At 41.1% G+C, this 27,495-nt stretch overlaps 1 protein-coding gene across 2 annotated transcripts in view; it reads right to left on the bottom strand.

Moving 5' to 3' along the window:
• Positions 1-4,609: 4,609 nt before the first annotated feature.
• Positions 4,610-27,495, bottom strand: part of lrfn2 (leucine rich repeat and fibronectin type III domain containing 2) — a 341,651-nt gene continuing 318,765 nt past the window's right edge. Inside the window, exons 5-6 of one of the 2 annotated variants that reach the window (XM_031902656.1) lie at positions 7,199-7,460; positions 4,610-4,974 (exon numbers count right to left, since the gene is read on the bottom strand). In XM_031902656.1, the coding sequence (XP_031758516.1) occupies positions 4,906-4,974; positions 7,199-7,460 (331 nt within the window). In that variant the 3' untranslated portion in view covers positions 4,610-4,905. Of the gene's footprint in view, positions 4,975-6,017; positions 7,461-27,495 lie in introns of those variants that run through there. The other variant, XM_031902655.1, reaches the window with a different exon arrangement.

Here is a 27,495-nt window from a genome sequence, read left to right on the forward strand (position 1 = left end):
AGAATAAGAGGTTTCATGTATGTAGCTACTACAGCAGCATGTTATATTAAATTATTATATACAGGTATAGGACCCATTATCCAGAATGCTCGGGACCAAGGGGTCTTTCAGTAATTTAGATCTTCATACCTTAAGTCTACTAAAAAATCAATACAACATGAATTAAACCCAATAGGGCTGTTCTGCCCCCAATAAGGGGTAATTATATCTTAGTTGGGATCAAGTACAGGTACTGTTTTATTATTACAGAGAAAAGGGAATCATTTAACCATTAAATAAACCCAATAGGGCTGTTCTGCCCCAATAAGGGGTAATTATATCTTAGTTGGGATCAAGTACAGGTACTGTTTTATTATTACAGAGAAAAGGGAATCATTTAACCATTAAATAAACCCAATAGGGCTGTTCTGCCCCAATAAGGGGTAATTATATCTTAGTTGGGATCAAGTACAGGTACTGTTTTATTATTACAGAGAAAAGGGAATCATTTAACCATTAAATAAACCCAATAGGGCTGTTCTGCCACAATAAGGGGTAATTATATCTTAGTTGGGATCAAGTACAGGTACTGTTTTATTACCCAGTGCCCCGGTGGCCCAGTCTGACCCTGCCTGTAGGTTGCCGTCTTTAGATCTTGGCAAGATTATCCATGTTACTACATCAGTCAATGAGTTCCATTACAAGATCTGAAACAAGACCAGTTATTCAGTTACACTTATGTACTTTTCAATATGTTAATGTTTACTCCTAAATCACCTGAATGGGAAAGCATTTAATTATAGTTCCGCCGAGAAGGATTATGGCAGCTGAAAATTATTGAAACTGTTGCTTTTTTGATTCATAATCCTTTAATATGACCTTTAATTACCTATATATTAGTAAATAATTGTCACTTTTGAAATTCTAATTTATATCTATATAACATGTAATTAGTATTTCAACACGCCCAGTAAAGTAAAATGACGTACAGGCATGTCGAAAGGTCCAAAATCATAAATAGAAAATGTTTCATAGAAAGACCATAAGTACAGTCTCATTTACTTGCCGTATTTTAGAAGTCTTCATATTTGTGGTTATAAATACAGTATATTAAAAATCATAAAGGAGAAGGAAAGGTACAAACTCAGTAAGGTTTATCAGAAAGGTCTATGGAAATACAGCCATAAGCACTCACAGAGTCCTCTATCAAAAGAAACAGGATTTCTCATCTCCTTTTGTGTCACATGTTCTTCTGTGTCAGACTTCTCTCAGAAATATCCTTCAGGGCACGGGCATGAGTCTGCTCAGTTTGCTCCTCTCTCCCCCTCCCTTCTCCTGCTCCCCCTCCCATCTCCCCTCTCTCCCCCTCCCCTCCCTGCTGTGTAATCTGAGCTTAGAGCTGTTCAGGGAGCAGTGTGCAGGCAGGGAAGTCAGACCGAGCTAAAATGGCAGCTGCTAACTTAAACAAATAAAGAAAGCTTCTAGAGCTGTTAACTCAGGTATGGTAAACCTTTCTGCAGAATAAATATAGGGTTCTAGGTGCGACTATTGTGATTGATCTATTGGCAATAAAATACCAAAATGTTTTTCTTTCTCCTTTACAAATGGCTAAAATAATGATTATTTAGAATATTTTCCTACGATGACGAATTACTGGAATTTAATTTCAATTTACTTCAATACTGTACCTTTCTTCTGGTGAGTCCTCTCTTCAACCCAATGTTCTTGAGTCATTTTCCTTGTATTTTTTTTTTGACCAATGGTGTAACATTCCCAGTACTAAATTTATACCAAATGTTTATGAGCTCCATAGTTTATCATTATGCCCCCTTGTTCTATCTTGTGTGTGTACCCCATAGAGAGCACTTTAGACAGGGTTTGGGGAACCAGGAAAAGGGGAGAAAGGGGGCGGTGCCAGAGTAAAATGACTAATAAAAGTGAATTGAATCCTAATATGAACTATGAGTGGGTGTTTCTCAAGGTCTCAATTCCTTTGTTTGTTGTCTATAAACTTGAGTCACTTCCCATGTTAATGCCCATGTTAATGCCCTTCTCTTACACAGGGAGGCAGAATTATTTATTTTCAATAGATCTTCGAGGTTTATCTTTTCCCCCTGTGCAGCTCATAGTGGGGATGAGAGATACAAAGATAGAAACGGTTTAGGTTTTTGTTCTATACCTAGCAACTTTGCGATTGGTCTTTATTATTTCTTTTTTATTCTCTTCTGCTTCTTTCCAGCTTTCAAATGGGGGTCACTGACCCCGGCAGCCAAAAACTATTGCTCCCTAAGGCTCCAGTTTTATTGTTATTGTTACTTTTTATTCCTTATTTTTCTATTCAGCTCCTCCCCTATTCATATTCCTGTCTCTCAGTTACACCACTGCCTGGTTGCTAGGGTAAAAAAAAAGACCCTAGCAACTAGACAGCTGCTAGAATACCAAATGGAGAGCTGCTGAACAAAAAAGCTAAATAACTAAAAAAACATAAAAGTTGCTAATTGTCTCAGAATATCAATGTCTACATTATATTAAAAGGTGAACTTCCCCTTTAATGCTTTTCAGTATTAGGAAACTGGTGATCACTTCACAAATACATTGCAAAAAAATCTCCATTGTTCTTGACTTTATACCTGCACCCAAGATTTATATTTAGAATGTTACTTTCCGTATGAATAACTTGATGTCTGCCCTGGGGGGAGCCAACGCCATTTGTATTTGTACCTTTGCTGTGTTCCTTTTGCCCCAGAGAGTCGAACGTACAGTATATTCTTATTTATGGATTCCCACTGCTACCAGTCTCTCTCTGAATCATAACATTCAGATTCTTCCAATATAATGGATGATTTTTTGGTCACACAGTACAGGTACTGTTTTATTATTACAGAGAAAAGGGAATCATTTAACCATTAAATAAACCCAATAGGGCTGTTCTGCCCCCAATAAGGGGTAATTATATCTTAGTTGGGATCAAGTACAGGTACTGTTTTATTATTACAGAGAAAAGGGAATCATTTAACCATTAAATAAACCCAATAGGGCTGTTCTGCCCCCAATAAGGGGTAATTATATCTTAGTTGGGATCAAGTACAGGTACTGTTTTATTATTACAGAGAAAAGGGAATCATTTAACCATTAAATAAACCCAATAGGACTGTTCTGCCCCCAATAAGGGGTAATTATATCTTAGTTGGGATCAAGTACAGGTACTGTTTTATTATTACAGAGAAAAGGGAATCATTTAACCATGAAATAAACCCAATAGGGCTGTTCTGCCCCAATAAGGGGTAATTATATCTTAGTTGGGATCAAGTACAGGTACTGTTTTATTATTACAGAGAAAAGGGAATCATTTAACCATTAAATAAACCCAATAGGGCTGTTCTGCCCCAATAAGGGGTAATTATATCTTAGTTGGGATCAAGTACAGGTACTGTTTTATTATTACAGAGAAAAGGGAATCATTTAACCATTAAATAAACCCAATAGGGCGGTTCTGCCCCAATAAGGGGTAATTATATCTTAGTTGGGATCAAGTACAGGTACTGTTTTATTATTACAGAGAAAAGGGAATCATTTAACCATTAAATAAACCCAATAGGGCTGTTCTGCCCCAATAAGGGGTAATTATATCTTAGTTGGGATCAAGTACAGGTACTGTTTTATTATTACAGAGAAAAGGGAATCATTTAACCATTAAATAAACCCAATAGGGCTGTTCTGCCCCCAATAAGGGGTAATTATATCTTAGTTGGGATCAAGTACAGGTACTGTTTTATTATTACAGAGAAAAGGGAATCATTTAAACATTAAATAAACCCAATAGGGCTGTTCTGCCCCAATAAGGGGTAATTATATCTTAGTTGGGATCAAGTACAGGTACTGTTTTATTATTACAGAGAAAAGGGAATCATTTAACCATTAAATAAACCCAATAGGGCTGTTCTGCCCCAATAAGGGGTAATTATATCTTAGTTGGGATCAAGTACAGGTACTGTTTTATTATTATTTGATTAAAATGTCTATGGCCTTCCAATAATTAAGAGCTTTCTGGACAAGAGGTTTCCAAATCAAATAAAGGATCCCATACCAATGTGTGTGTGTACATATATGTGTATATATATATATATATATATATATATATATATATATATTGAGTTCTTTATATATGAAAAAAAAAATATATTTTATTTCTTTATTAATTTTCCACACGTATGCAACACATAACGCCCCTTTTTATTCAGCTTTATTTTCCAAAAATACCCCCCCCCCCCCCGAATATTTTCCCTTAAGGAAATGATGGGCTCAATCATATGCTCTTGAGGCCATTGACAAGGAGTCTTTATTTATGAAAAGAGATCCATATTTTGTTGGAAACAAGCAGTGTAACCCCTCTCCCCCCACCCCCGTTTTATACCGTTTTTTTCTCTTCTCCAAGTGCCAAAAAATAAAACTTTTTTTTCAACGCAAGTACAAAAACACCAGTTTTCATTGCAGAATTATTATTTTTTTTTTTTACTGTACACTTTGTAGCAAAATGTAGATTCTGTTTACATGGACATATTTCTCTAAAACTCCAAGTATTAAACATGACCGTACAGGATCGTTACACAGCCGGCTCACAATATAGCTCTCATTTCAATTTTTTTTTTTTATTTTATTTGTTTGTATTTTTTTCATTTATGATTAAAAAAGAAATGATACATTATATTCACCTTGTTAGAATTTCTGTACAAAATGCTTGCGAATGCCAATGGTCGGATAAGTTGTCGAACATAGAGCTAATGGAAGTCCGCAACTGCTGAAAGTAATTTTTTTTTTGTTTTTTTTCCCCCAGTAAAAGTCGTTAATGGGAATGGTGATGGTCCAACCAAATATCCATAAAAGTCCTTCGAAAAAAGCGTTGGTGCTCTCCGGGGTTTATTCTAACTAGGAAGTGCAAGCCGTCAGGGAAATCCTGCTACTCCCACTCGATACGCTGGATTGGGTTGCTGACATCTGGAATGACAATTTTATCTTGTCATATCTTATTGAATTCTGAGCACTCTGCACTGTATTTAGTTCTGTATAAGAGGAGGGACCTCAAACACACTTTGGGGGGGGGGGGGAAATAAATACAAAATGGGCGCCTCCTTAACAATAATACCAATGATACGGCTCGTACTTTGGATAAGCCTACAAACATCTCCATATAACCTTCATCTACAGTCTTCACACTCATTAGAAACCATTTAATATTTTATCCTTTTCTATTAGTTTCTAAAGAAAACCTCCCTTAACAGATCTACAATAGTGATGAGCGAATCTGTCCCGTTTGGCAAAATTCGTGAAACGCATTTGTTGCCCCATTTTTTTTGTTGCCCATGTCTTTTTTGTCACCTGCGTCAATTTTTTGTCGCTTGCGTCAATTTTTTGTCGCTTGCCCCTTTTTACTCGACCACGTCCAATTTGCAGCGACCACGCCCTTTTTAGATGCAACTGTGCCGCGACACAACCGCACCCTTTTTTGATGCAAAAATTTGTGAAAAGCATTTGTTGGCCCACTTTTTGGGGGTTGCCCGCATCTTTTTTGTCGCCCGCGTCAATTTTTTGTTGCCCACGTCAATATTTTTGTAGCCCGCCCCTTGGTACACGACCACACCCAATTTTCCACGACCATGCCGTTTTTTGACGCAACTGTGCCCAATCTGCCGTGACACGACCGCACCCTTTTTTGACGCAAAAATTCCGAAATGCATTTGTTGCCCCATTTTTTTTGTTGCCCATGTCTTTTTTGTCACCTGCGTCAATTTTTTGTTGACCGCGTCAATTTTTTTTGTCGCCTGCCCCTTTTTATGTGACCACACCCAATTTGCCCCGTCTGCGCCCTTATTTTTGATGCAACCGCACCCAATCTGATGCAACACAACCGCACCCTTTTTTGATGCAACTGTGCACCCAATTTGACTCGCGACAACAAAAGTTCTGTGCAACGAATTTTTCCGCGGCGAATTTTCACTAAGGAATTCGCCAATGGGGAATCGCTGTGAATCCATGCCTGCCGAAAAAATTCGCTCATCACTAATCTACAACTGAGGTATAAAAAAATTTAAAAAAACAAAAAAAAACATTACCTAGGGATCTTTTTGATACTAAGGAGATCTGAACATCTTTATCAAATATACAGTAATAAATAAACAAAAGAGATGGGAAAAAATGAAGGAAAAAGAAATAAAAGTTGATACACCCGCAATTAATGTTTACTGGGTTGGTTGCCTCCATCAATTGGCTGATGTCTTGAAAGTTCTTCCAACTGTTGGGCTGGAATAAAGGTGCCTCCGCCAGTCATTTCTCCTTGGATTCCTTGGATAAGGAGCACCAAGACCTACACACGTGCTTCTTTTCTGTAGAACCGTCAACCACTGCCAGTGCTTATCATTACTCCTGCTGTGGATTGTAGTATTTACCCATCTCTGGCTCCAGAGAACTAGTGATACGTTTCACATTTGTGTTTTGTACGCTAAGCTTGCTATCAACAAGCAAGTTTAAAATGGTAAGATTGGAACCACATGACTCTATTTTACACTGTACTTTCCATCACCCATTCTGTGCTGTCGTATGTGAATTTGGTTGCATTCCCTGCCAGTTCGCTATCGGTGTATTGTAACAACATGCCATTAACTGAGAGGCTTCTCCTAGTCCAAATGTTGGAAATCTTTCTCGGGTAGCTACAGCACTGTGTGGTGGAAAAGTCCCCCATATCAAAAGAATGGCTACGTTTTGCTTTACCCTCCAAAGGTAACATGAGGAGGCTACGGACTTTGGACTCATGGTGGCCCAGCAAAGGCTCTTTGTCTGACTGGTGGGCCGTAGTTGAAGTCCTGGAGTCCACAGTGTCCTCCTTTTTTTGACACCTCAGTTCTAGGGAAGCGAACGCTCCCATTAGTCTATCAATGTTATGTTTGGACCTGGAGACAGGTCTCCATTTGTTAGACAATGTGCTTGGATTACTGTGTAGGCTATAGTCATCCCCATCTGGACTATTCACAGAACTAGAAGAGGATGAGACACTACTGTGCGCAGAACCACACTGGAATTCCATGAGTTCATTCCTCACCACCACTTTTGGGTTGGTCTGTGGTGGGGCCCCATTCTGCACTGTATTTCCGCCATTAGTCTGGGAATATACATTGGTGACATTGGCCATCTTCCCCTGGGAATGGTTGCAAATTTTATATCTTACCATTAATATAACAATGAAGACCAGCAATGTGGCAACTATGATTCCTCCAATTACTAGTATCATGGTTCCCCCCAAGAACTGGCTGTGCATGGACTGGCATTGCTGATAGTCCTCTTGAGTGAAGAACTGGGCGCAACCCACTATATTCGTCGCCGTCAGCGTCGTCGCAGTGTCGTCCCATATGGCCAAGACGCAGAGGTCGTAAGCGGTCCCCGACACCAAGTTATTCACGACGAAGGCTTTGTTGGAAGCCGGGATCATCCTTGAATAGAAGTAAAAGAAACATTTTGATTTCGCTATGATGATTTTCATTCATCCAGGTCATGGTATATCTAGTAGAAATACATCTAAAGCAACTGGGCTTGTTGAGTAATCATTGAAGACGTTTCACTACTCATCCGAGCAGCTTCTGAAGAAGCTGCTCGGATGAGTAGTGAAACGTCTTCAATGATTACTCAACCAATTTTGATTTCACCAATTACTAAAGCAGAAGGTAAATTCCATACAAATGTATTAAATTCAACATATGTAACATACAGAACTATCATGGTGCCATTTTACTTTGAACGCAACAAACACCGTAAGTTACACATGACAGTAAAGATCATTGCGGCATAACCAGGTCTTTGGCATTAGTCTGGTTACATATGGCCCCAATAAATAAAGGCATGTTTTTAAACCTGTAATTAAGTAACATACTAAAACCTACATGCTAAGAGTTTTACATGTATCCAGGGTCGGACTGGGCCACCGGGAAAATACCCGGTGGGCCCCGGCCCTAGTGGGCCCCAGCGGCCCAGACCCGACCCTCTTGGTGCTTCCTCTGGCCACCAATGTCCTCCCCTGATGCGGTTCACATACACGCGTTTAGGGGAAGCCTGTCGGGGGGGTTAGGGGTGCACGGTGGTGGAGGATGCGGCCAGAGGAGGCACCTTGGGGGGTGCGGGGCCCCTGGGGCAGCAGCTCCGGTGGGCCCTGCACCCCCGGTCCAACCCTGCTTGCATCTGATATTGATATTTGGAACCACATGTATGGAATAACAAGTAACAAGAAAAAGATAGATACATTATTCATTTAGCAATACTATCATGAATACAATGAATAATTTGACAGCCGACGGGGGTTTAAACAAATAATCAAAGGGCTACAGATATCATTACACTATTATTCCTCCCTATTCCTCCCCAGGGTCCAGTTTCCATGGGATTTCAGCAAATCACTTTACTTTAGATGCATAGAAAGTTGGGTTGTTTTATACTTTCATAGGGAAGTGCAAGAGGTAACTAATCTCCCATTATAGAGGTCAATATGCTCATGTCTTTCCAACTACAGGTATAGGACCTGTTATCCAGAATGCTTGGGACCTGGGGCTTTCCGGATTTAAACCCAATAGGGCTGTTCTGCCCCCCAATAAGGGGTAATTATATCTTAGTTGGGATCAAGTACAGGTACTGTTTTATTATTACAGAGAAAAGGGAATCATTTAACCATTAAATAAACCCAATAGGGCTGTTCTGCCCCCAATAAGGGGTAATTATATCTTAGTTGGGATCAAGTACAGGTACTGTTTTATTATTACAGAGAAAAGGGAATCATTTAACCATGAAATAAACCCAATAGGGCTGTTCTGCCCCAATAAGGGGTAATTATATCTTAGTTGGGATCAAGTACAGGTACTGTTTTATTATTACAGAGAAAAGGGAATCATTTAACCATTAAATAACCCCAATAGGGCTGTTCTGCCCCCAATAAGGGGTAATTATATCTTAGTTGGGATCAAGTACAGGTACTGTTTTATTATTACAGAGAAAAGGGAATCATTTAACCATGAAATAAACCCAATAGGGCTGTTCTGCCCCAATAAGGGGTAATTATATCTTAGTTGGGATCAAGTACAGGTACTGTTTTATTATTACAGAGAAAAGGGAATCATTTAACCATTAAATAAACCCAATAGGGCTGTTCTGCCCCAATAAGGGGTAATTATATCTTAGTTGGGATCAAGTACAGGTACTGTTTTATTATTACAGAGAAAAGGGAATCATTTAACCATGAAATAAACCCAATAGGGCTGTTCTGCCCCAATAAGGGGTAATTATATCTTAGTTGGGATCAAGTACAGGTACTGTTTTATTATTACAGAGAAAAGGGAATCATTTAACCATTAAATAAACCCAATAGGGCTGTTCTGCCCCAATAAGGGGTAATTATATCTTAGTTGGGATCAAGTACAGGTACTGTTTTATTATTACAGAGAAAAGGGAATCATTTAACCATGAAATAAACCCAATAGGGCTGTTCTGCCCCAATAAGGGGTAATTATATCTTAGTTGGGATCAAGTACAGGTACTGTTTTATTATTACAGAGAAAAGGGAATCATTTAACCATGAAATAAACCCAATAGGGCTGTTCTGCCCCAATAAGGGGTAATTATATCTTAGTTGGGATCAAGTACAGGTACTGTTTTATTATTACAGAGAAAAGGGAATCATTTAACCATTAAATAAACCCAATAGGGCTGTTCTGCCCCAATAAGGGGTAATTATATCTTAGTTGGGATCAAGTACAGGTACTGTTTTATTATTACAGAGAAAAGGGAATCATTTAACCATGAAATAAACCCAATAGGGCTGTTCTGCCCCCAATAAGGGGTAATTATATCTTAGTTGGGATCAAGTACAGGTACTGTTTTATTATTACAGAGAAAAAGGAAATCATTTTTAAAAATTAGAATTATTATATATTATATACCTTTTCATTCTTATTAATAGCAAAGTACTGCCTGTAGCAAATGTGCAAATCAAAAGAAAGGCCAGGGAGAATTTCCCAGCATTCTTCACCATAAAAACCTCTAATGTTTCTCTATTATGTGAGGCCAAACCTTGTATAAATAGATAATAACTTCTTTATATACAGTATTCGCACAAATATTTCCAAACACATCAGTGGAAGCTGCGATATTACTCACCCGAGGGACATTAGCAAGAAACCTATATTTATGGAAACGTGACATTTAAGCGGTGTTTGAACAGAAGGCTCCTGTTAATATGTACAGTATTAATAACGGGAAATAAAGGGAAACCTTCCCCTTTAAGTTGGCTCGGCTTTGATAAGATTTAAGTCATATTTAGAGAGAGAAAAACATCTCAGCCAGATTAATTGCAATGATGCTTCCAAAATCAAACCTGCTAAAAGCTGCAAGTGTAAAAATAAATATATATGGATTAAATTGATTTTAAAACACCTGGAGATAGACTGATCGATCCTTCCAGTAGAGCTCGCAGAGTGCATTGATTAGCGAGGAGACGTGGAAATGACATTTTTGTCCTTGAAACTCTAAAGCACAAACATCTTTGCTTTCAAGCAAAAAATAGTTTAAGCCAAAATGGGGTTCTGGACATGGTGGGGATCTGGGGCCCCAATAGTTTCACTGTAATTTCCCAGAGGGACACAGAGCTTTGTCTTTAGGGGCCTAATAGGCATGACTGCCCTGAGTCTTGTACATGTTGATTACCAAACAAGCTTGAACATGTATTGCTGGGTACAATATGGCAAAATGAGGAAAGTAGGGAAAGATGTTGGCAGTAGGGCATAAAGAGTATGGCAAATTCAACCAGTATGACAAGTTGGCAGCAGTAGGGCAAGATAATGACAGTTGGGCAACATGGACCAGTGGAAAAAAAAGTACAGAATGACAAGATAGCAACAATAGGATAAGAATGAAATAGCAGGAGAAGTAGGGCAAGGTGGAGACAGTAGAACAAGATGGAAACAGTAGGGCAAGATGGAGACAGTAGGGCAAGATGGAGACAGTAGGACAAGATGGAGACAGTAGGACAAGATGGAGACAGTAGGGCAAGATGGAGACAGTAGGACAAGATGAAAAAAACAGTAGGGCAAGATGGAGACAGTAGGGCAAGATGGAGACAGTAGGGCAAGATGGGGACAGTAGGGCAAGATGGAGACAGTAGGGCAAGATGGAGACAGTAGAACAAGATGGAAACAGTAGGGCAAGATGGAGACAGTAGGGCAAGATGGAGACAGTAGGACAAGATGGAGACAGTAGAACAAGATGGAAACAGTAGGACAAGATGGAGACAGTAGGGCAAGGTGGAGACAGTAGAACAAGATGGAAACAGTAGGGCAAGATGGAGACAGTAGGGCAAGATGGAGACAGTAGGACAAGATGGAGACAGTAGAACAAGATGGAAACAGTAGGGCAAGATGGAGACAGTAGGGCAAGATGGAGACAGTAAGGCAAGATGGAGACAGTAGGGCAAGATGGAGACAGTAGGACAAGATGGAGACAGTAGGGCAAGATGGAGACAGTAGGACAAGATGAAAAAAACAGTAGGGCAAGATGGAGACAGTAGGGCAAGATGGAGACAGTAGGGCAAGATGGAGACAGTAGGGCAAGATGGGGACAGTAGGGCAAGATGGAGACAGTAGGGCAAGATGGAGACAGTAGAACAAGATGGAAACAGTAGGGCAAGATGGAGACAGTAGGGCAAGATGGAGACAGTAGGACAAGATGGAGACAGTAGAACAAGATGGAAACAGTAGGACAAGATGGAGACAGTAGGGCAAGGTGGAGACAGTAGAACAAGATGGAAACAGTAGGGCAAGATGGAGACAGTAGGGCAAGATGGAGACAGTAGGACAAGATGGAGACAGTAGAACAAGATGGAAACAGTAGGGCAAGATGGAGACAGTAGGGCAAGATGGAGACAGTAAGGCAAGATGGAGACAGTAGGGCAAGATGGAGACAGTAGGACAAGATGGAGACAGTAGGACAAGATGGAGACAGTAGGGCAAGATGGAGACAGTAGGGCAAGATGGAGACAGTAGGACAAGATGGAGACAGTAGGGCAAGATGGAGACAGTAGGACAAGATGAAAAAAACAGTAGGGCAAGATGGAGACAGTAGGGCAAGATGGAGACAGTAGGGCAAGATGGAGACAGTAGGGCAAGATGGAGACAGTAGGGCAAGATGGAGACAGTAGGACAGGTGGCACTAGTAGATTAAGATGGAAATATCAGGGCTGTGTCTCACAGTCAATCATGGACTTGCTGAATCATATTAAAAACCTTTTGACCACTCATCTAAGATGACCCAACAAGTCCAGTTGTTCTAGACTTATTACTGCTAGATACCATATATATCATGACTTGGGTCAATAATAACCTTGATCAACAATTATGGCTGTACTTTCCTCCATAGGTTTATATTCTTTATAGGGTATGCACAAAGCATTACTATATGAAGGATTATAAGCAGAGGAATGCAAAAATAAAAATATCATAATAACAGAAATGAAAGGAAATAATGTACATTCCTTTATTATAATTATAAAAAAAAGTTTACAAAAAATGAACAAAGAAATATAAAGTAGTAATAATAATTAAAATATAATTAAAAACAAAAAAAATAAAAATGAAAAAAATCAACACAAGAAAATTGAATATGCTTAAAATAAAAAATAAATCTAAAATAAAAAGAATGCTAAAAAAACATAAATATGTAATAAAAAAATAAAAATAATGTAAAAAGTAAACATAAGAATTATAATAAAAATGTAAAAAAAGAAATGTAAAAAAATAAACGTAAAAAAGAAATTTAATGTAATTTTTTAAACAACTAAAATAATAATATAAAAAATATATAATAATAATAATAATAATAATAATAATAATAATAATAATAATAATAATAATAATAATAATAATAATAATAATACAAAAATGATATATTTTTTATTTCATATATTAATATCTATAAAATAAAAAAGTAAAAATCATACATTATATTTTACATATAAATATAGACAAAAATATAAAAAAATAATCATATAAAAGTAAGATATTTTATTTAATATATAAATATATACAAAATAAAATAAATATTTAATACATATAGTAATACATGATGTTTTTTATTTTATATATTTTATTAATAAATACAAATTAAACATAAAAACGTTATTAAACAAAAATTTTTATTTTGAACTTTCATTCAAAACCCTCTGTATACCCTATTGTGTATTGTATTGAGTTGGAGGAGGAGCCTGTATGTAAAGGGCACGCCCACTGCGACTGTTATTTTTCATGAGTGCAGTTGTGGGGCCCAATGAAATCATTTTATTCAGACCCAGTGGTCACATTGATACTGCGGGGGCCGCATAACTGCAACTGGATTCCCATTCAGCTGAGCCAGAGCCTCCCGTGCATCGGCCAATCATAGCAAGATTATTATGCAGCGTAATGCTGGGCGGGGCCTGCGGATCATAGCGACCCTCTGGCGTGTGATTCTCATACAATAATTGTATCACACAAAAGAGTCAATTAAACATTGTTTTGTTTTATTCCTGAATGAGACGCTCGGCTCTTAAGCACAAATGCAAATACATTCCTCCCAAATCATCCGGCAGAACTGTTTCCTTCTGGCTCTAGAATAATGTAACAGAGAGAACGGACCGAGCTCAGTCCAGCAGGAAAACCTATTCGTAGTCTGTACAAAGCAACAATTAAACTATGGCACATAGGGATTCCCCTGTACTAAGCACAATTCAGCAGGAACAGCCCCCTAAGTTTGCTCATAGCCTGTACAGAGAGATACCATAAAACTATGGCACACAGGGATTCCCCTGTACTAAGCACAATTCAGCAGGAACAGCCCCCTAAGTTTGCTCATAGCCTGTACAGAGAGATACCATAAAACTATGGCACATAGGGATTCCCCTGTACTAAGCACAATTCAGCAGGAACAGCCCCCTAAGTTTGCTCATAGCCTGTACAGAGAGATACCATAAAACTATGGCACATAGGGATTCCCCTGTACTAAGCACAATTCAGCAGGAACAGCCCCCTAAGTTTGCTCATAGCCTATACAGAGAGATACCATAAAACTATGGCACATAGGGATTCCCCTGTACTAAGCACAATTCAGCAGGAACAGCCCCCTAAGTTTGCTCATAGCCTGTACAGAGAGATACCATAAAACTATGGCACATAGGGATTCCCCTGTACTAAGCACAATTCAGCAGGAACAGCCCCCTAAGTTTGCTCATAGCCTGTACAGAGAGATACCATAAAACTATGGCACATAGGGATTCCCCTGTACTAAGCACAATTCAGCAGGAACAGCTCCCTAAGTTTGCCCATAGCCTGTACAGAGAGATACCATAAAACTATGGCACACAGGGATTCCCCTGTACTAAGCACAATTCAGCAGGAACAGCCCCCTACGTTTGCCCATAGCCTGTACAGAGAGATACCATAAAACTATGGCAGCATAGGGATTCCCCTGTACTAAGCACAATTCAGCAGGAACAGCCCCCTAAGTTTGCTCATAGCCTGTACAGAGAGATACCATAAAACTATGGCACATAGGGATTCCCTTGTACTAAGCACAATTCAGCAGGAACAGCCCCCTAAGTTTGCCCATAGTCTGTACAGAGAGATATATTAATTGAGTTGCATGTCTGAAAATATGTACAGTTTATATTCATTTACTGTATTTAAACACTAAATTATGATGGCGTATATATATATACACTGAGAGGTATATACGAGGACATGGAGATTGCAGTGAGACAGAAGAAATACATGGACTTAATGTGCCTTTGACTTTCACCTCCATCATCTAAAAATAACAGAGCGGTGCCCGGTGCAGAGCTGAGCGCAGCGGCGCATGTTATTGATTGGTGTAGGGGGGATCTGACGCGCGTCTCACAGATATAAGCCGTGTGTCTCTCTCCTGCTCTGACTTGTGTGTCCCACAACTACTCACTGGGCAATTAGGGGAGAAGGAAAGGGTTAAACTCGCTGTTCTTTATCAACCTGCTCCTGCCCCTCTCTCTATGGCGGAGGGAATGGGATGTACAGATAAGGAGTTTGTATGGGGCCTTGTCCTGGGGGATATTAGAGGGGCAATTATTAAAGGGGATATGAACCCAACCATAACGCTGCCCCACTGCGCCCCCTAGTGTTGCTATAGAAGTTGTCGAAAACCGTAATTCTAGATGCAAGGAAATTCCCCAATGAGCCTTCTACTGAGCAACATGTGATTATAAGTGCAAGAGAAGTGACCAATGAGAATGCTGATTCCCAGCACTGTGTCAGGCCCCTTGCTGGTACCTTACATATAGAGATAATGATGGCATTTTCCCGTCATTATATGGCACAGGAATCAGACATGGGGATAAAGGGACAGACTTGTTCAGTGCTGGGAAACTGTGCTTATTGCTCCCAACTCCAATTGCAGGAACAGAGAACAGGGAGCCGGATTTACTCACATCAGCTGGGATTCTCATTGGGGGAAAGTTTTATTGGGCAATATTGCTTTAAGAATCCAACCCTGATGTTGCTGGACTACAGCTCCCAGCATGCCTCAGCCTTCATTATATGTTACATTATTCTGGGATTTGTAGTCCGGCAACAGCTGAGTAACGTTTGGTTGAGGCGCAGGGTTTAGTTCCCCTTTAATATATATATATAATCTATCTATCTATATATATAAATATATCTATCTATCATCTATCTATCTATATATATATAAATATAGGATAATTGAATATAGATGCCGCACTCACAGGTCTTAGTGAAAATAAAAGGTATTTATTGTGACAGACTAACGTTTCGGCTGAGTCCACAGCCTTTCTCAAAGCTGTGGACTCAGCCGAAACGTTAGTCTGTCACAATAAATACCTTTTATTTTCACTAAGACCTGTGAGTGCGGCATCTATATTCAATTATCCTATACAATTTTGTATACTGCACCCAGGCATCTGAGATCCTCTATAAACGTGAGTGCCTGCTTTTCTCCTTTTTGATATATATAAATATATATATCTATATATATATATATATAAAGATGTGCTGGGAAATGCTGAATCTTCAAATCCTGATTTTTCAAATATGTTTAATTAGGTGAATAAAACTGGGTTCTTGGATTTCCCATTCAGCAAGGGGCAGATACATATCCATATAAATCCCATACACACACTGCACATTAATCAAACCCCCCGGAGGGGGCGCTGTACCCCTGGGCACCCCAGTGACTGCTCTGCTCTTTGTTTCCGGGGGGTTCCCTAGATGTTGCCAAAAAAAATCCCCTCGGTTTATCCATCAGCCTCGGAGCCATGTTTCACCTCAATGGGTGGGGTCATTCGCTCCAATCCATTTTTAACCCTTTGACTGCCAATGAACATTTTCAGTGGTTTGAAAGGGATCTGTAAATGCAATTGCAGTTCTATGTCTGGCTGTTTATATTTCCTGCACTGCTGGTTCTGGTTCCTGAAGCGACGTGACATGTACATTCTATATGAGCACTAATAATCTCTATTTTGGACTCTTTTGCTCCCTATAATGTTTCTGGTCCTAAGGACAATGACAAAAAACAGGGTTGTAACCCATGGTAACCAATCTGATTAGTTGCTATGGGTTACAGGACTCAATATGCACACAACAATGTTTGTAAATAAATGCAGAATTGTCACAATGAGGATTAGCACTGTTTAGCAAGCCGTGCTCAGAATCCTCTGCTAATGTGAGTGTCTGAGAGGGGATGCTGGGAATGTTGGCCGGACAGAGGCAGGTAGATAGGCAGAACCACTGGGAACTCACTGTTCCGCCTGTAGCATTCTATGGCCTGAATGTATTTATTATTCATTGAGTGTCTCCTTTGAGTCTTTCCCATAGATCCAGGCAGATCTGAAAAAATGTTATTTATTCCCTTTTGTTGCTTACATTGCTAATCTGTTCCTAGCGCGGGGGCTGCGGGCGCGTGGGGTGGGCATGTCATAAGAGCTTGGACTCTCACAATTACCATTGTACTGCATGGAGCACTGACTGGCTGCTCACAATCGCGACTCTGTGGCACCGACGTGTGTCCCTGTAATGGGGATTCTACAGCAGGGAACATAGGCAGCTGCTGACAATGGTCATTCTATAGCAAGTTTATCTATTCTATGTCATAGCAGCACAGCTGAAAGGGTTCAGAATAATAAATCCCATGCTGTATAGGATAATAAATCCCATGCTGTATAGGATAATAAATCCCATGCTGTATAGGATAATAAATCCCATGCTGTATAGAATAATAAATCCCATGCTGTATATTCCCATGGATACTCTGTGCTGAACTCTTCAACATAATAGGCCCCCATATAAGAGAGTGTGTAGGCTTAGGCCCCCATATGAGAGGGTGTGTGGGCTTAGGCCCCCATATAAGAGAGTGTGTAGGCTTAGGCCCCCATATGAGAGGGTGTGTAGGCTTAGGCCCCCATATGAGAGGGTGTGTAGGCTTAGGCCCCCATATGAGAGGGTGTGTAGGCTTAGGCCCCCATATGAGAGGGTGTGTAGGCTTAGGCCCCCATATGAGAGGGTGTGTAGGCTTAGGCCTCCATATGAGAGGGTGTGTAGGCTTAGGCCCCCATATGAGAGGGTGTGTAGGCTTAGGCCCCCATATGAGAGGGTGTGTAGGCTTAGGCCCCCATATGAGAGGGTGTGTAGGCTTAGGCCCCCATATAAGAGGGTGTGTAGGCTTAGGCCCCCATATGAGAGGGTGCGTAGGCTTAGGCCCCCATATAAGAGGGTGTGTAGGCTTAGGCCCCCATATGAGAGGGTGTGTAGGCTTAGGCCCCCATATGAGAGGGTGTGTAGGCTTAGGCCCCCATATGAGAGGGTGTGTAGGCTTAGGCCCCCATATGAGAGGGTGCGTAGGCTTAGGCCCCCATATGAGAGGGTGTGTAGGCTTAGGCCCCCCAACCAAAAACATCTTCTTCTGCCCCTATTTTAGCCGACAAATTGTTGGATTCAGATTTTTAGCTCTTTGGATAGTAAATCTCGAAAAAGTCTCCACTTGTTTTAGTGCTAAAAATCCAAATCAGAAAAAAAAAAATCTGACGCTTAGTCAATGGCCCCCTTGATGTTTAAATGTTTTCTCAAGAGAGTTAAGATATGGAGATCGAAATTATGGAAAAACCCTTATCATGAAACCCCCAGGTCCCGTGCATTCTGGATAACAGATCCTGTGCCTGTATTACTAGCGCTTGTATTAGCGGAATGTATGTATAACTTTATTTATAAAGCGCCACAAGGGGAGGCAGCGCTGTACAATATTACAGAATACACAATTACACACAGGGAGGACAAGTGATATAGTAAATAAATACAATAAATATATATATGTATATATATATATATATATAAGTGCCATGTGGTATGAGACACAGTAGGAAGGAGGCCCCTGCCCCGTAGAGCTTACAATCTAAGTGATAACCTTTACCATTCCTTTTAGCTTTCCGGCTGAGCCGCTGGGGGCCCTCGGTGCTGGGTTAGTGGCTCCGGAGCTGCAGGCCCTGTGTGGCCCCAAGTTGCTGAATGCAGTGAATAATAAATAAAATATCTTTCCTTGCCCGGAGCTGCTGAATGAGGAGCAAAGTATTGAGCCGGAACTCCAGCTTCCCTGCGGGTTAGGCTTTAGCCTTTCAACCAACACTATATATATATATATATACTGTATATAAATGTAATTCCTGCTCATTTCATCCCTGTTCCACCGTGTCACTCTGATTTATACCGATCCCGCAGCCCAGAACTTCCGCAGAACATTCTCAATGCGCCGAGCGTCCGTTAATGAATGAGCTGATTGTAATTTAAATTGCTTATATTTCTCAAATGCTTCATCGTGTCAGAAATTAACTCTAATGCTAATGAGTCTGCACAGACAGACATTCCGTTATTTGCAAATTACAGTGTTATTTATTAGAAGCTTCCGTGTTATTAAACTTTCACAAGCACAAGCTTTAATTAGAGGTCTTTCTTCATTCGCGGCACTCGGCTTCCCAACATCTGGGCCACGCGGCTGAGAAATCAGCAAAAGCAAAATATGTTAGTAACTATTGTAATCTTGGGGGCTGATGGGAATGGGAAAGGGACCTTAGATTGTAAGCTCACTGGGGCAGGGACTGATGGGAATGTGATAGGGACCTTAGATTGTAAGCTCACTGGGGCAGGGGCTGATGGGAATGGGATAGGGACCTTAGATTGTAAGCTCACTGGGGCAGGGGCTGATGGGAATGGGATAGGGACCTTAGATTGTAAGCTCACTGGGGCAGGGACTGATGGGAATGTGATAGGGGCCTTAGATTGTAAGCTCACTGGGGCAGGGACTGATGGGAATGTGATAGGGACCTTAGATTGTAAGCTCACTGGGGCAGGGGCTGATGGGAATGTGATAGGGGCCTTAGATTGTAAGCTCACTGGGGCAGGGACTGATGGGAATGTGATAGGGGCCTTAGATTGTAAGCTCACTGGGGCAGGGACTGATGGGAATGGGATAGGGGCCTTAGATTGTAAGCTCACTGGGGCAGGGACTGATGGGAATGGGATAGGGACCTTAGATTGTAAGCTCACTGGGGCAGGGACTGATGGGAATGTGATAGGGACCTTAGATTGTAAGCTCACTGGGGCAGGGACTGATGGGAATGTTATAGGGACCTTAGATTGTAAGCTCACTGGGGCAGGGACTGATGGGAATGAGATAGGCAACTTAGATTGTAAGCTCACTGGGGCAGGGACTGATGGGAATGGGATAGGGCCCTTAGATTGTAAGCTCACTGGGGCAGGGACTGATGGGAATGGGATAGGGACCTTAGACTGTAAGCTCACTGGGGCAGGGACTGATGGGAATAGGATAGGGACCTTAGATTGTAAGCTCACTGGGGCAGGGACTGATGGGAATGTTATAGGGACCTTAGATTGTAAGCTCACTGGGGCAGGGGCTGATGGGAATGGGATAGGGACCTTAGATTGTAAGCTCACTGGGGCAGGGACTGATGGGAATGTTATAGGGACCTTAGATTGTAAGCTCACTGGGGCAGGGGCTGATGGGAATGTTATAGGGACCTTAGATCGTAAGCTCACTGGGGCAGGGGCTGATGGGAATGTTATAGGGACCTTAGATTGTAAGCTCACTGGGGCAGGGGCTGATGGGAATGTGCCAGCCCTATGTGAATGGCTATATTAGCACATTTTTTGATTCTTCTGATTCCAATTTTAAGTTGGAGTTTGTTATCATGATTTTCAGTTTTTCAATTTGTGAAGTTGAATTTTAAATAAACTCAATTTCCTGCCAACTCGGAAGCTTCTAAGACACTTTAACCCACGTTATTTAGAAAATCCCCATCCAAACACAGGAGGATTAATTCAAATAATTTCAGTTTGACCCCAATCTGCTGAAACCGGGACATTTCCAAACATTTATCCGTTGGAAGTAAATTAGGAACTGTGTTAATAACGAGGACTCAAATGTAGAAATTAATCAGCAATTAAATCCGATTTTGTTCCAAATATCAGGCAGTAAATTCTGTTGAGTTTATGGAATATTTTGGGATATTTTTATACTAAATTTTGATGTAAAGTCTGAAATAAGACACCGCGGACATTGCCGTCGTACATTGCTATTAGGGGCAATTGTTCAGCTTGCGATTTTGCCACAATTATGGACAAAGCGGTGCAAAAATCAATTAATTTTCAATTAATGTAAATCTCAGTAAGTTTAGGGAATGAGATTTGTATTTTTTGAAAAAACTCAATTGATTGTGTAAAGATATGATAGGAAATTTTGGCGAAATTTGCATGAATCGCGACTCTAAAATGAATACATTTGCCCTAAGGGATTTACATATTTCCCATGGGAGGGGCATGAGCACAGGGCTCACACATTAGGAAGGCATGTCTATGTTGCTACGTCCCGATAATACATAACAGAAGGATAACAATAGAATCGCAAAGAAATTACAATTAGTGATGGGCGAAATGTTTCGCCAGGCATGGATTTGTGGCGAATTTCCGCATTTCATCATTGGCAGATTGTTTTGCGAAATGGATGAAAAAATTCGCCGGGCGTTCAAAAATTGTCGCCCGCGTCAAAAGAATATTCAAAAGAAGAATAGTCGCAGGCGTCAAAAAAGAATAGTCGCAGGCGTCAAAAGAAAAGTCACGCGAGAAAAGAATAGTCGTGTGACAAAAGAATAGCCACAGGCAACAAAAGAATAGCCACGCGACAAAAGAATAGTCGTGTGACAAAAGAATAGCCACGGGCGACAAAAGAATAGCCTCGGGCAACAAAAGAATAGCCACGAGACAAAAGAATAGCCGCGCGCGACAAAAGAACAGTAGTGTGACAAAAGAATAGCCACCGGCGACAAAAGACCAGTCATGTGACAAAAGAATAGCCACGGGCGACAAAAGAATAGCCTCGGGAAACAAAAGAATAGCCACGAGACAAAAGAATAGCCGCGCGCGACAAAAGAACAGTAGTGTGACAAAAGAATAGCCACCGGCGACAAAAGAACAGTCATGTGACAAAAGAATAGCCGCCGGCGACAAAAGAATAGCCTCGGGCAACAAAAGAATAGCCACGAGACAAAAGAATAGCCACGCGACAAAAGAACAGTCGTGTGACAAAAGAACAGTCGTGTGACAAAAGAATAGCCAACGGCGACAAAAGAACAGTCGCGTGACAAAAGAATAGCCACCGGCGACAAAAGAACAGTTGTGTGACAACAGAATAGCCGCCGGCAACAAAAGAACAGTCGCGTGACAAAAGAATAGCCGTGGGCGACAATTTTTTTTTGACGTGTGACATCTCGCCATTTCACAAATTTTTTTGCTGTTTCGCGCAACTTTTGAAAGATTTGCAAATTTACCGGCAGAGCGAAATGGAACAGATTCGCTCATCACTAATTACAATCTACGCAACACAATCAAACAAACCTGTCCCATTCCATAACTTATAAATCCACTCATAAAACTGATTATTTTGATTTTCCCTAGGGAAAGTCAAGACGTATTTTCAATTCGAGATCTTTGAATTTGAGTTTTTTTCGACAGTGTAAACATTAAAAAAAAACACTTGAAACTCGAAAATTGATAAATAAGCCCCCATAAATAATGGGGATGCACCGAACCCCCGAACCCATCCCGAACCAAATTCAAATCCTAATTAGTAGTGATGAATCTGTACCGTTTTGCTTCGCCAATTAATTGGCAAATCTTTCAAGAGATTCGCAAAACGGCGAACAATTTGCAAAAAATGTTGCACGGAAACATTTTTTGCACACTCAACTATTCTTTTGACTTGCGACTATTCCTATAACTATTCTTGCGACAAATTGGATGTGCGACCATTCTATTGACACCTGCGACTATTCTTGCGGCAATTTGGACGTCCGACTATTCTATTGACGCCTGCGAGTATTCTTGCGGCGAATTTTTCTACAGCAAATTTTTTCATCCGTGAAACAATCTGCCAATGGAAAATGTGGAAATTCGCTGCAAATCCATAAATAATCTAATTTTTCTCTGGCAACATAAATTTTTTTCCATTTATCAGATTTTTTTTCATGTTTTCGCCTCTGTATTTTTTTCTTTTTTTTTTTTTATCATCCTTTCTTCTGTGGATATTCTCTCCATTCTAGAATTTTCAAGACCATTAAATAGCGATGAGCAAATCTGTCCCGTTTCGCTTCACCATAAAATTTGCGAAACGGCAAGAAAATTCACGAAACACATTTTTTGTCGCTCACATCTTTTTTGTCGCCTGCATCTATTTTTTATCACCCTCGTATAATTTTTTGTCGCCCGCATTTTTTGATGTGGTCGCGCCCAATTTTGAGGCAACCACGCCTTTTTTTACGCAACTGCATCCTTTTTTGATGCGACCGCGTCCAATTTGATGCGCAACAAAGAAAATTTTCATGCAACAAATTTTTCCAAAGCGAATTTTCACGGAAGTTCGGTGAAATGCGGAAATTCCCTGCGAATCCATGTCTGGCGAAAAGAAATGCTCATCACTACCATTAAAGCCTATGAGAATCGAGGAACCGAGCTCAACGCGAGAAACCTGTTTACAAATAACATCCCAACAATCTAAATTTGGCAGTTTTGAAATATTTTTGCCCAGATTTCTAAGAATCGAACTCCATAGCAACACGGAAACTCACCCGGGAGAAAGCTGTGGGTTTGACTTGTTATTAGGAAAGTTCTATTTATCCGTGTGTGAGGAGCCCGCGAGCTTGCTGAGGGCAATGAGGGTTTCAAGGAAAAAACATTCTCAGTAAGTGCCGCTCTTTACAAAAAGGATTGTTTAAAAGTCTGTGGTTCAGCCGAGAATAATCAGTTATTGTGTATATTCATATAATGGGCTGTTGGTTTGTATTTAGGCACTGTGACATTAGGCTTCATTTCCTTGTCCAGCATTTGGCCAAGCTCCCCCCAGGGGTTACATATATAAATATGAAAATACCGTCACTTTCATAGAGTTGGAACCCTGTCAAGTTTCCTCGCTAGTGATGAGCAAATCTGTCCTGCTGAAAAATTTGCCGCAAATTTTTGCCGTAGTTTTGTGAAAAAAATTGGCGAATCCATGCCAGGCTCAAAAAAAATCACATTAGATCAGAAAATAATCAGGATGGGGCAGCCTATCTTCTGTTCTTAAACCATAAGGAATTTTATTTTCAATAGAATTCCAATTAGACTTCAATCAAAGGAGAATGAGATGCTGCCTAGAACCACAGGAGGTCCCCATAAAGGCATTGCTCCCCACAAATCACATTATTCTTACAATATCTGTGTACCTGGTTTAAAAATGCCCAGCTCTGCAACAAGGTTGGCACGCCCCATTAAATGCCACTTTGGGTCCTCTTCTGTGTGGACTCACTGCAGGACCATGGGTGGTGGAACCCAATCCAGACCTGGCTTTTACTGCATATTGTCCATGTCAGTTATCAGAAGGAAGCGAAACCAAAATAGTCCTAGATGGGATGTTACAACCCTGCTGTACATATATAGGACCAGTTGGAAGACTAGGTGAGACTTAGAAGAGGGGAAGGAAGCCTTTGATGGAGGCTTGGGGCTTTAGTTTAGGTTTTGTTCATGTTTAGACCAAAACTGCAAGAGTGGTCTCTTCTAATGTCAACATTATATAGCCAGGCCATTATTTATATAGCACCATCAATTTATGCAGCGCTTTACAGAATAGAGGGGTACAAAGACATAACAGTTAACATGTACATATAAGCAATTCATGTGCATCAGTAAATGCAATTGAAGTCCAGGCAATTTCCCAGCTGCCAGTTGCTTAAAAAGCCACTTTCATTAAAGGTACAGTACTGACCTCGGGGACAGCTTTTGAGGCGGGGACGCTTGCTGGGGACAATTTTCCATGGGGACAGAGAATCTGAAACATGGTCAGTCCCTCTGAAACGGGCACTGGTAGCACCCTTATAGTGATGAGCGAATCTGTCCCGTTTTGCTTCGCCAAAAGATTCGCGAAACGGCGAAAATGACTATTCTTTTGTTGCCTGCAGCAATTCTTTCATCGTTGGCGACAATCTTTGGACACGCAGCCAATTTTTCTGCAGCAAATTTTTTCATCCATTTTGCAAAACAATGGCGAAACGCGGAAATTCGCCACGAATCCATGCCTGGCGAAACATTTCGCCCATTACTATACCCTTACACTGGGTTATAGGGTAAACAACCCACAGAATACCTCCTTACACTGAATTAGTAATTAGTCTTAGGCCTTCACTTGTTTTGAATGTTAGACCATTTACTGGAACTCCAGGTTACCTTTGCGAGCGACATTTGACTATATAGTGTTAAGGCCCCCATACACGGGCCGATAGTACCTGCCGATATTGGTCCATTAGATGGATTCGGCAGCTAATCGGCCCGTGTATGGGCACTACCGATGGGCCTGCCCGACCGATATCTAGCCTGAAATCGGGCAGATCTCGATAGGGCAGGTTAGAAAATCTAGTCGGATCGGGGACCTCATTGGCTCGTTGATGCGTTCCCCGATCCGACTAGATTTTCTAACCTGCCCGATTGAGATCTGCCCGATTTCAGGCCAGATATCGGTCGGGCAGGTCCGTCGGTGGACCGACTTTGCCTATACCCGTCATTATAATTCAATTGTTTCGCCCCAGGTTCAAACGATCGAATTAGCCTAAATTCCCCCGATTTCACCCACCCGTAGGTGGGGATATCGGATTCGGGAGAAGATCCGCTCGCTTGGCAACATCGTCAAGCGGGCAGATCTTAAGGTGTATGGGGACCTTTACTGTACAGAGTCAAGGGATTCCTAGTAGACATTTTGTATAATGTGCTGCAGTTAATTAGTAACTCATTATTCTATGAGATGCCTTTGGGATTGTCTTGCCCATTGTTCCCACTGTTTAATGTGCAGTGGTTTCTACTGGAAACACTTCTTGTATAAAGCAGTAGGGTTTCCAGGGGCCACAGCATGTCGGACACTCTCTTTGGAATGCACTGGGGCTGCAAGTTCCTATACCATCACTCTGTAAACATGCAGTAAGTATATAGAAAATGGTAGCCAATTAATACAGATGATGAGCAAAAATAGTCTTGAAAACCGCACTGAGTAAGATAAAGCTAACGGCATCTGTGCAGAGTCTGAAGCAGAAAGAAGCACAAAAGTCGGAGAGACACTGATGGATGGTAGATGAAAATTAGGCTCGAATGGGAATAGAGGAAGAGCGACACAATAAATGGAATGGAAAGAACATCACAATGTAATCACTGAGAGTATTGTTGGTCTCCGACCAGTCACTTGGCATTGTATCATTTTTAAAGGGGAACTAAACCCTGCGGCTCAACCCAACGTTACTCAGCTGTTGCCGGACTACAAATCCCAGAATAATATAACATATAATGAAGGGTGAGGCATGCTGGGAGCTGTAGTCCAGCAACATCAGGGCTGTATTCTTAAAGCAATATTGCCCAATAAAACTGCATTAAAATGCAAGAAATCCCCCAATGAGAATCCCAGCTGGTGTGAGTAAATCCGGCTCCCTGTTCTCTGTTCCTGCAATTGGAGTTGGGAGCAATAAGCACAGTTTCCCAGCACTGAACAAGTCTGTCCCTTTATCCCCATGTCTGATTCCTGTGCCATATAATGAGGGGAAAATGCCATCATTATCTCTATATGTAAGGTACCAGCAAGGGGCCTGACACAGTGCTGGGAATCAGCATTCTCATTGGTCACTTCTCTTGCACTTATAATCACATGTTGCTCAGTAGAAGGCTCATTGGGGAATTTCTTTGCATCTATAATTAGGGTTTTTAACAACTTCTATAGCAAAACTAGGGGGCGCCGTGGGGCAGCATTATGGTTGGGTTTATATCCCCTTTAAATGGGGAAATGAGTGGGGCAAAAACAATATTATTTGTCTGAATTCCAAGTAGTTTTCCTAAGATCATTCAGTCAGCTGATAGGCTATTCTGCATATGTGTAACGAATAGACTACGGTGAGAGGGAAGAGTGGTTATTTTGACTGGCCACCACAGAAGACCTTCAAGACCTTCAACATAATATTTAAGACAAGTCACAGAAGACAATTCAAGAGAAAATAATTCCCATCACTGTTGTCCAAGGATACAGCCCATATCTTTCAATGGACGTTAGAAACATTAAGGAGAGCATTTTCTAAAAAAAAAAAAAATCCAATAGGAAAAGTCGGTGCAAGAAGTTTCGAGTTGTCGCTCCGAAACCGACTTTTTCGAATTTTCACAAAAACCAGCGTCAAAACGCCGAAAACTCTAAAGTTTCGAGACAAAAGATGGATCTTCCAGGAAAGTGAAGGGACCTCCGGGCATTGACTTCTACATGATTTTGGCAAAGTTTTAGATGGTGAATATTTAGATTTTTAGCTGTTTAGACACAAAAAACGTGACTTTTTTCTGCCAACTTTCAGTGCTAAAAATACGAATTGAGAAAAAGAAAATGATGGTATGATGGTTAGTAAATGGGCCCCTAGATGATGGTAATACCAGCAGCAATAATGTATAGACCAGTGGTCCTCAAACTACGGCCCGTGGGCGGGATCTGGCCCCCCCAGGGGAATTTACCCTTCCCCCCGCTGCGTCCTCCCCTCCTGGCAGCTGAGAGAAAGGACTCAACGGGGAGTAAGACGGGGGGCTGAGATGGAGGACGGACAGCAGACCGGGGGGAACTGGAACAGGTAGGACTCAGCAGAAGGGTGGACGGTTGGAGCGCTGGAGACGGACAAACAGAGCATGGAGGGGGAGGGGTTGGGGGAATGCGACCAGTTTAGGTCAAAGTTTGACGACAACGGGGGGGGTGATGGTGGTCTGGCCCCCCAACAGTCTGAGGGGCCCTCGATATGGCCCCTTGGTTCAAAAGTTTGAGGACCAGACATTGAGATACAATTCTCTTTGTATCTGTAGGGGAAAAGGGACCTAC

Source organism: Xenopus tropicalis, chromosome 5 (genome assembly GCF_000004195.4).
Source record: "Xenopus tropicalis strain Nigerian chromosome 5, UCB_Xtro_10.0, whole genome shotgun sequence".
Taxonomy (NCBI): Eukaryota; Metazoa; Chordata; class Amphibia; order Anura; family Pipidae; genus Xenopus; species Xenopus tropicalis.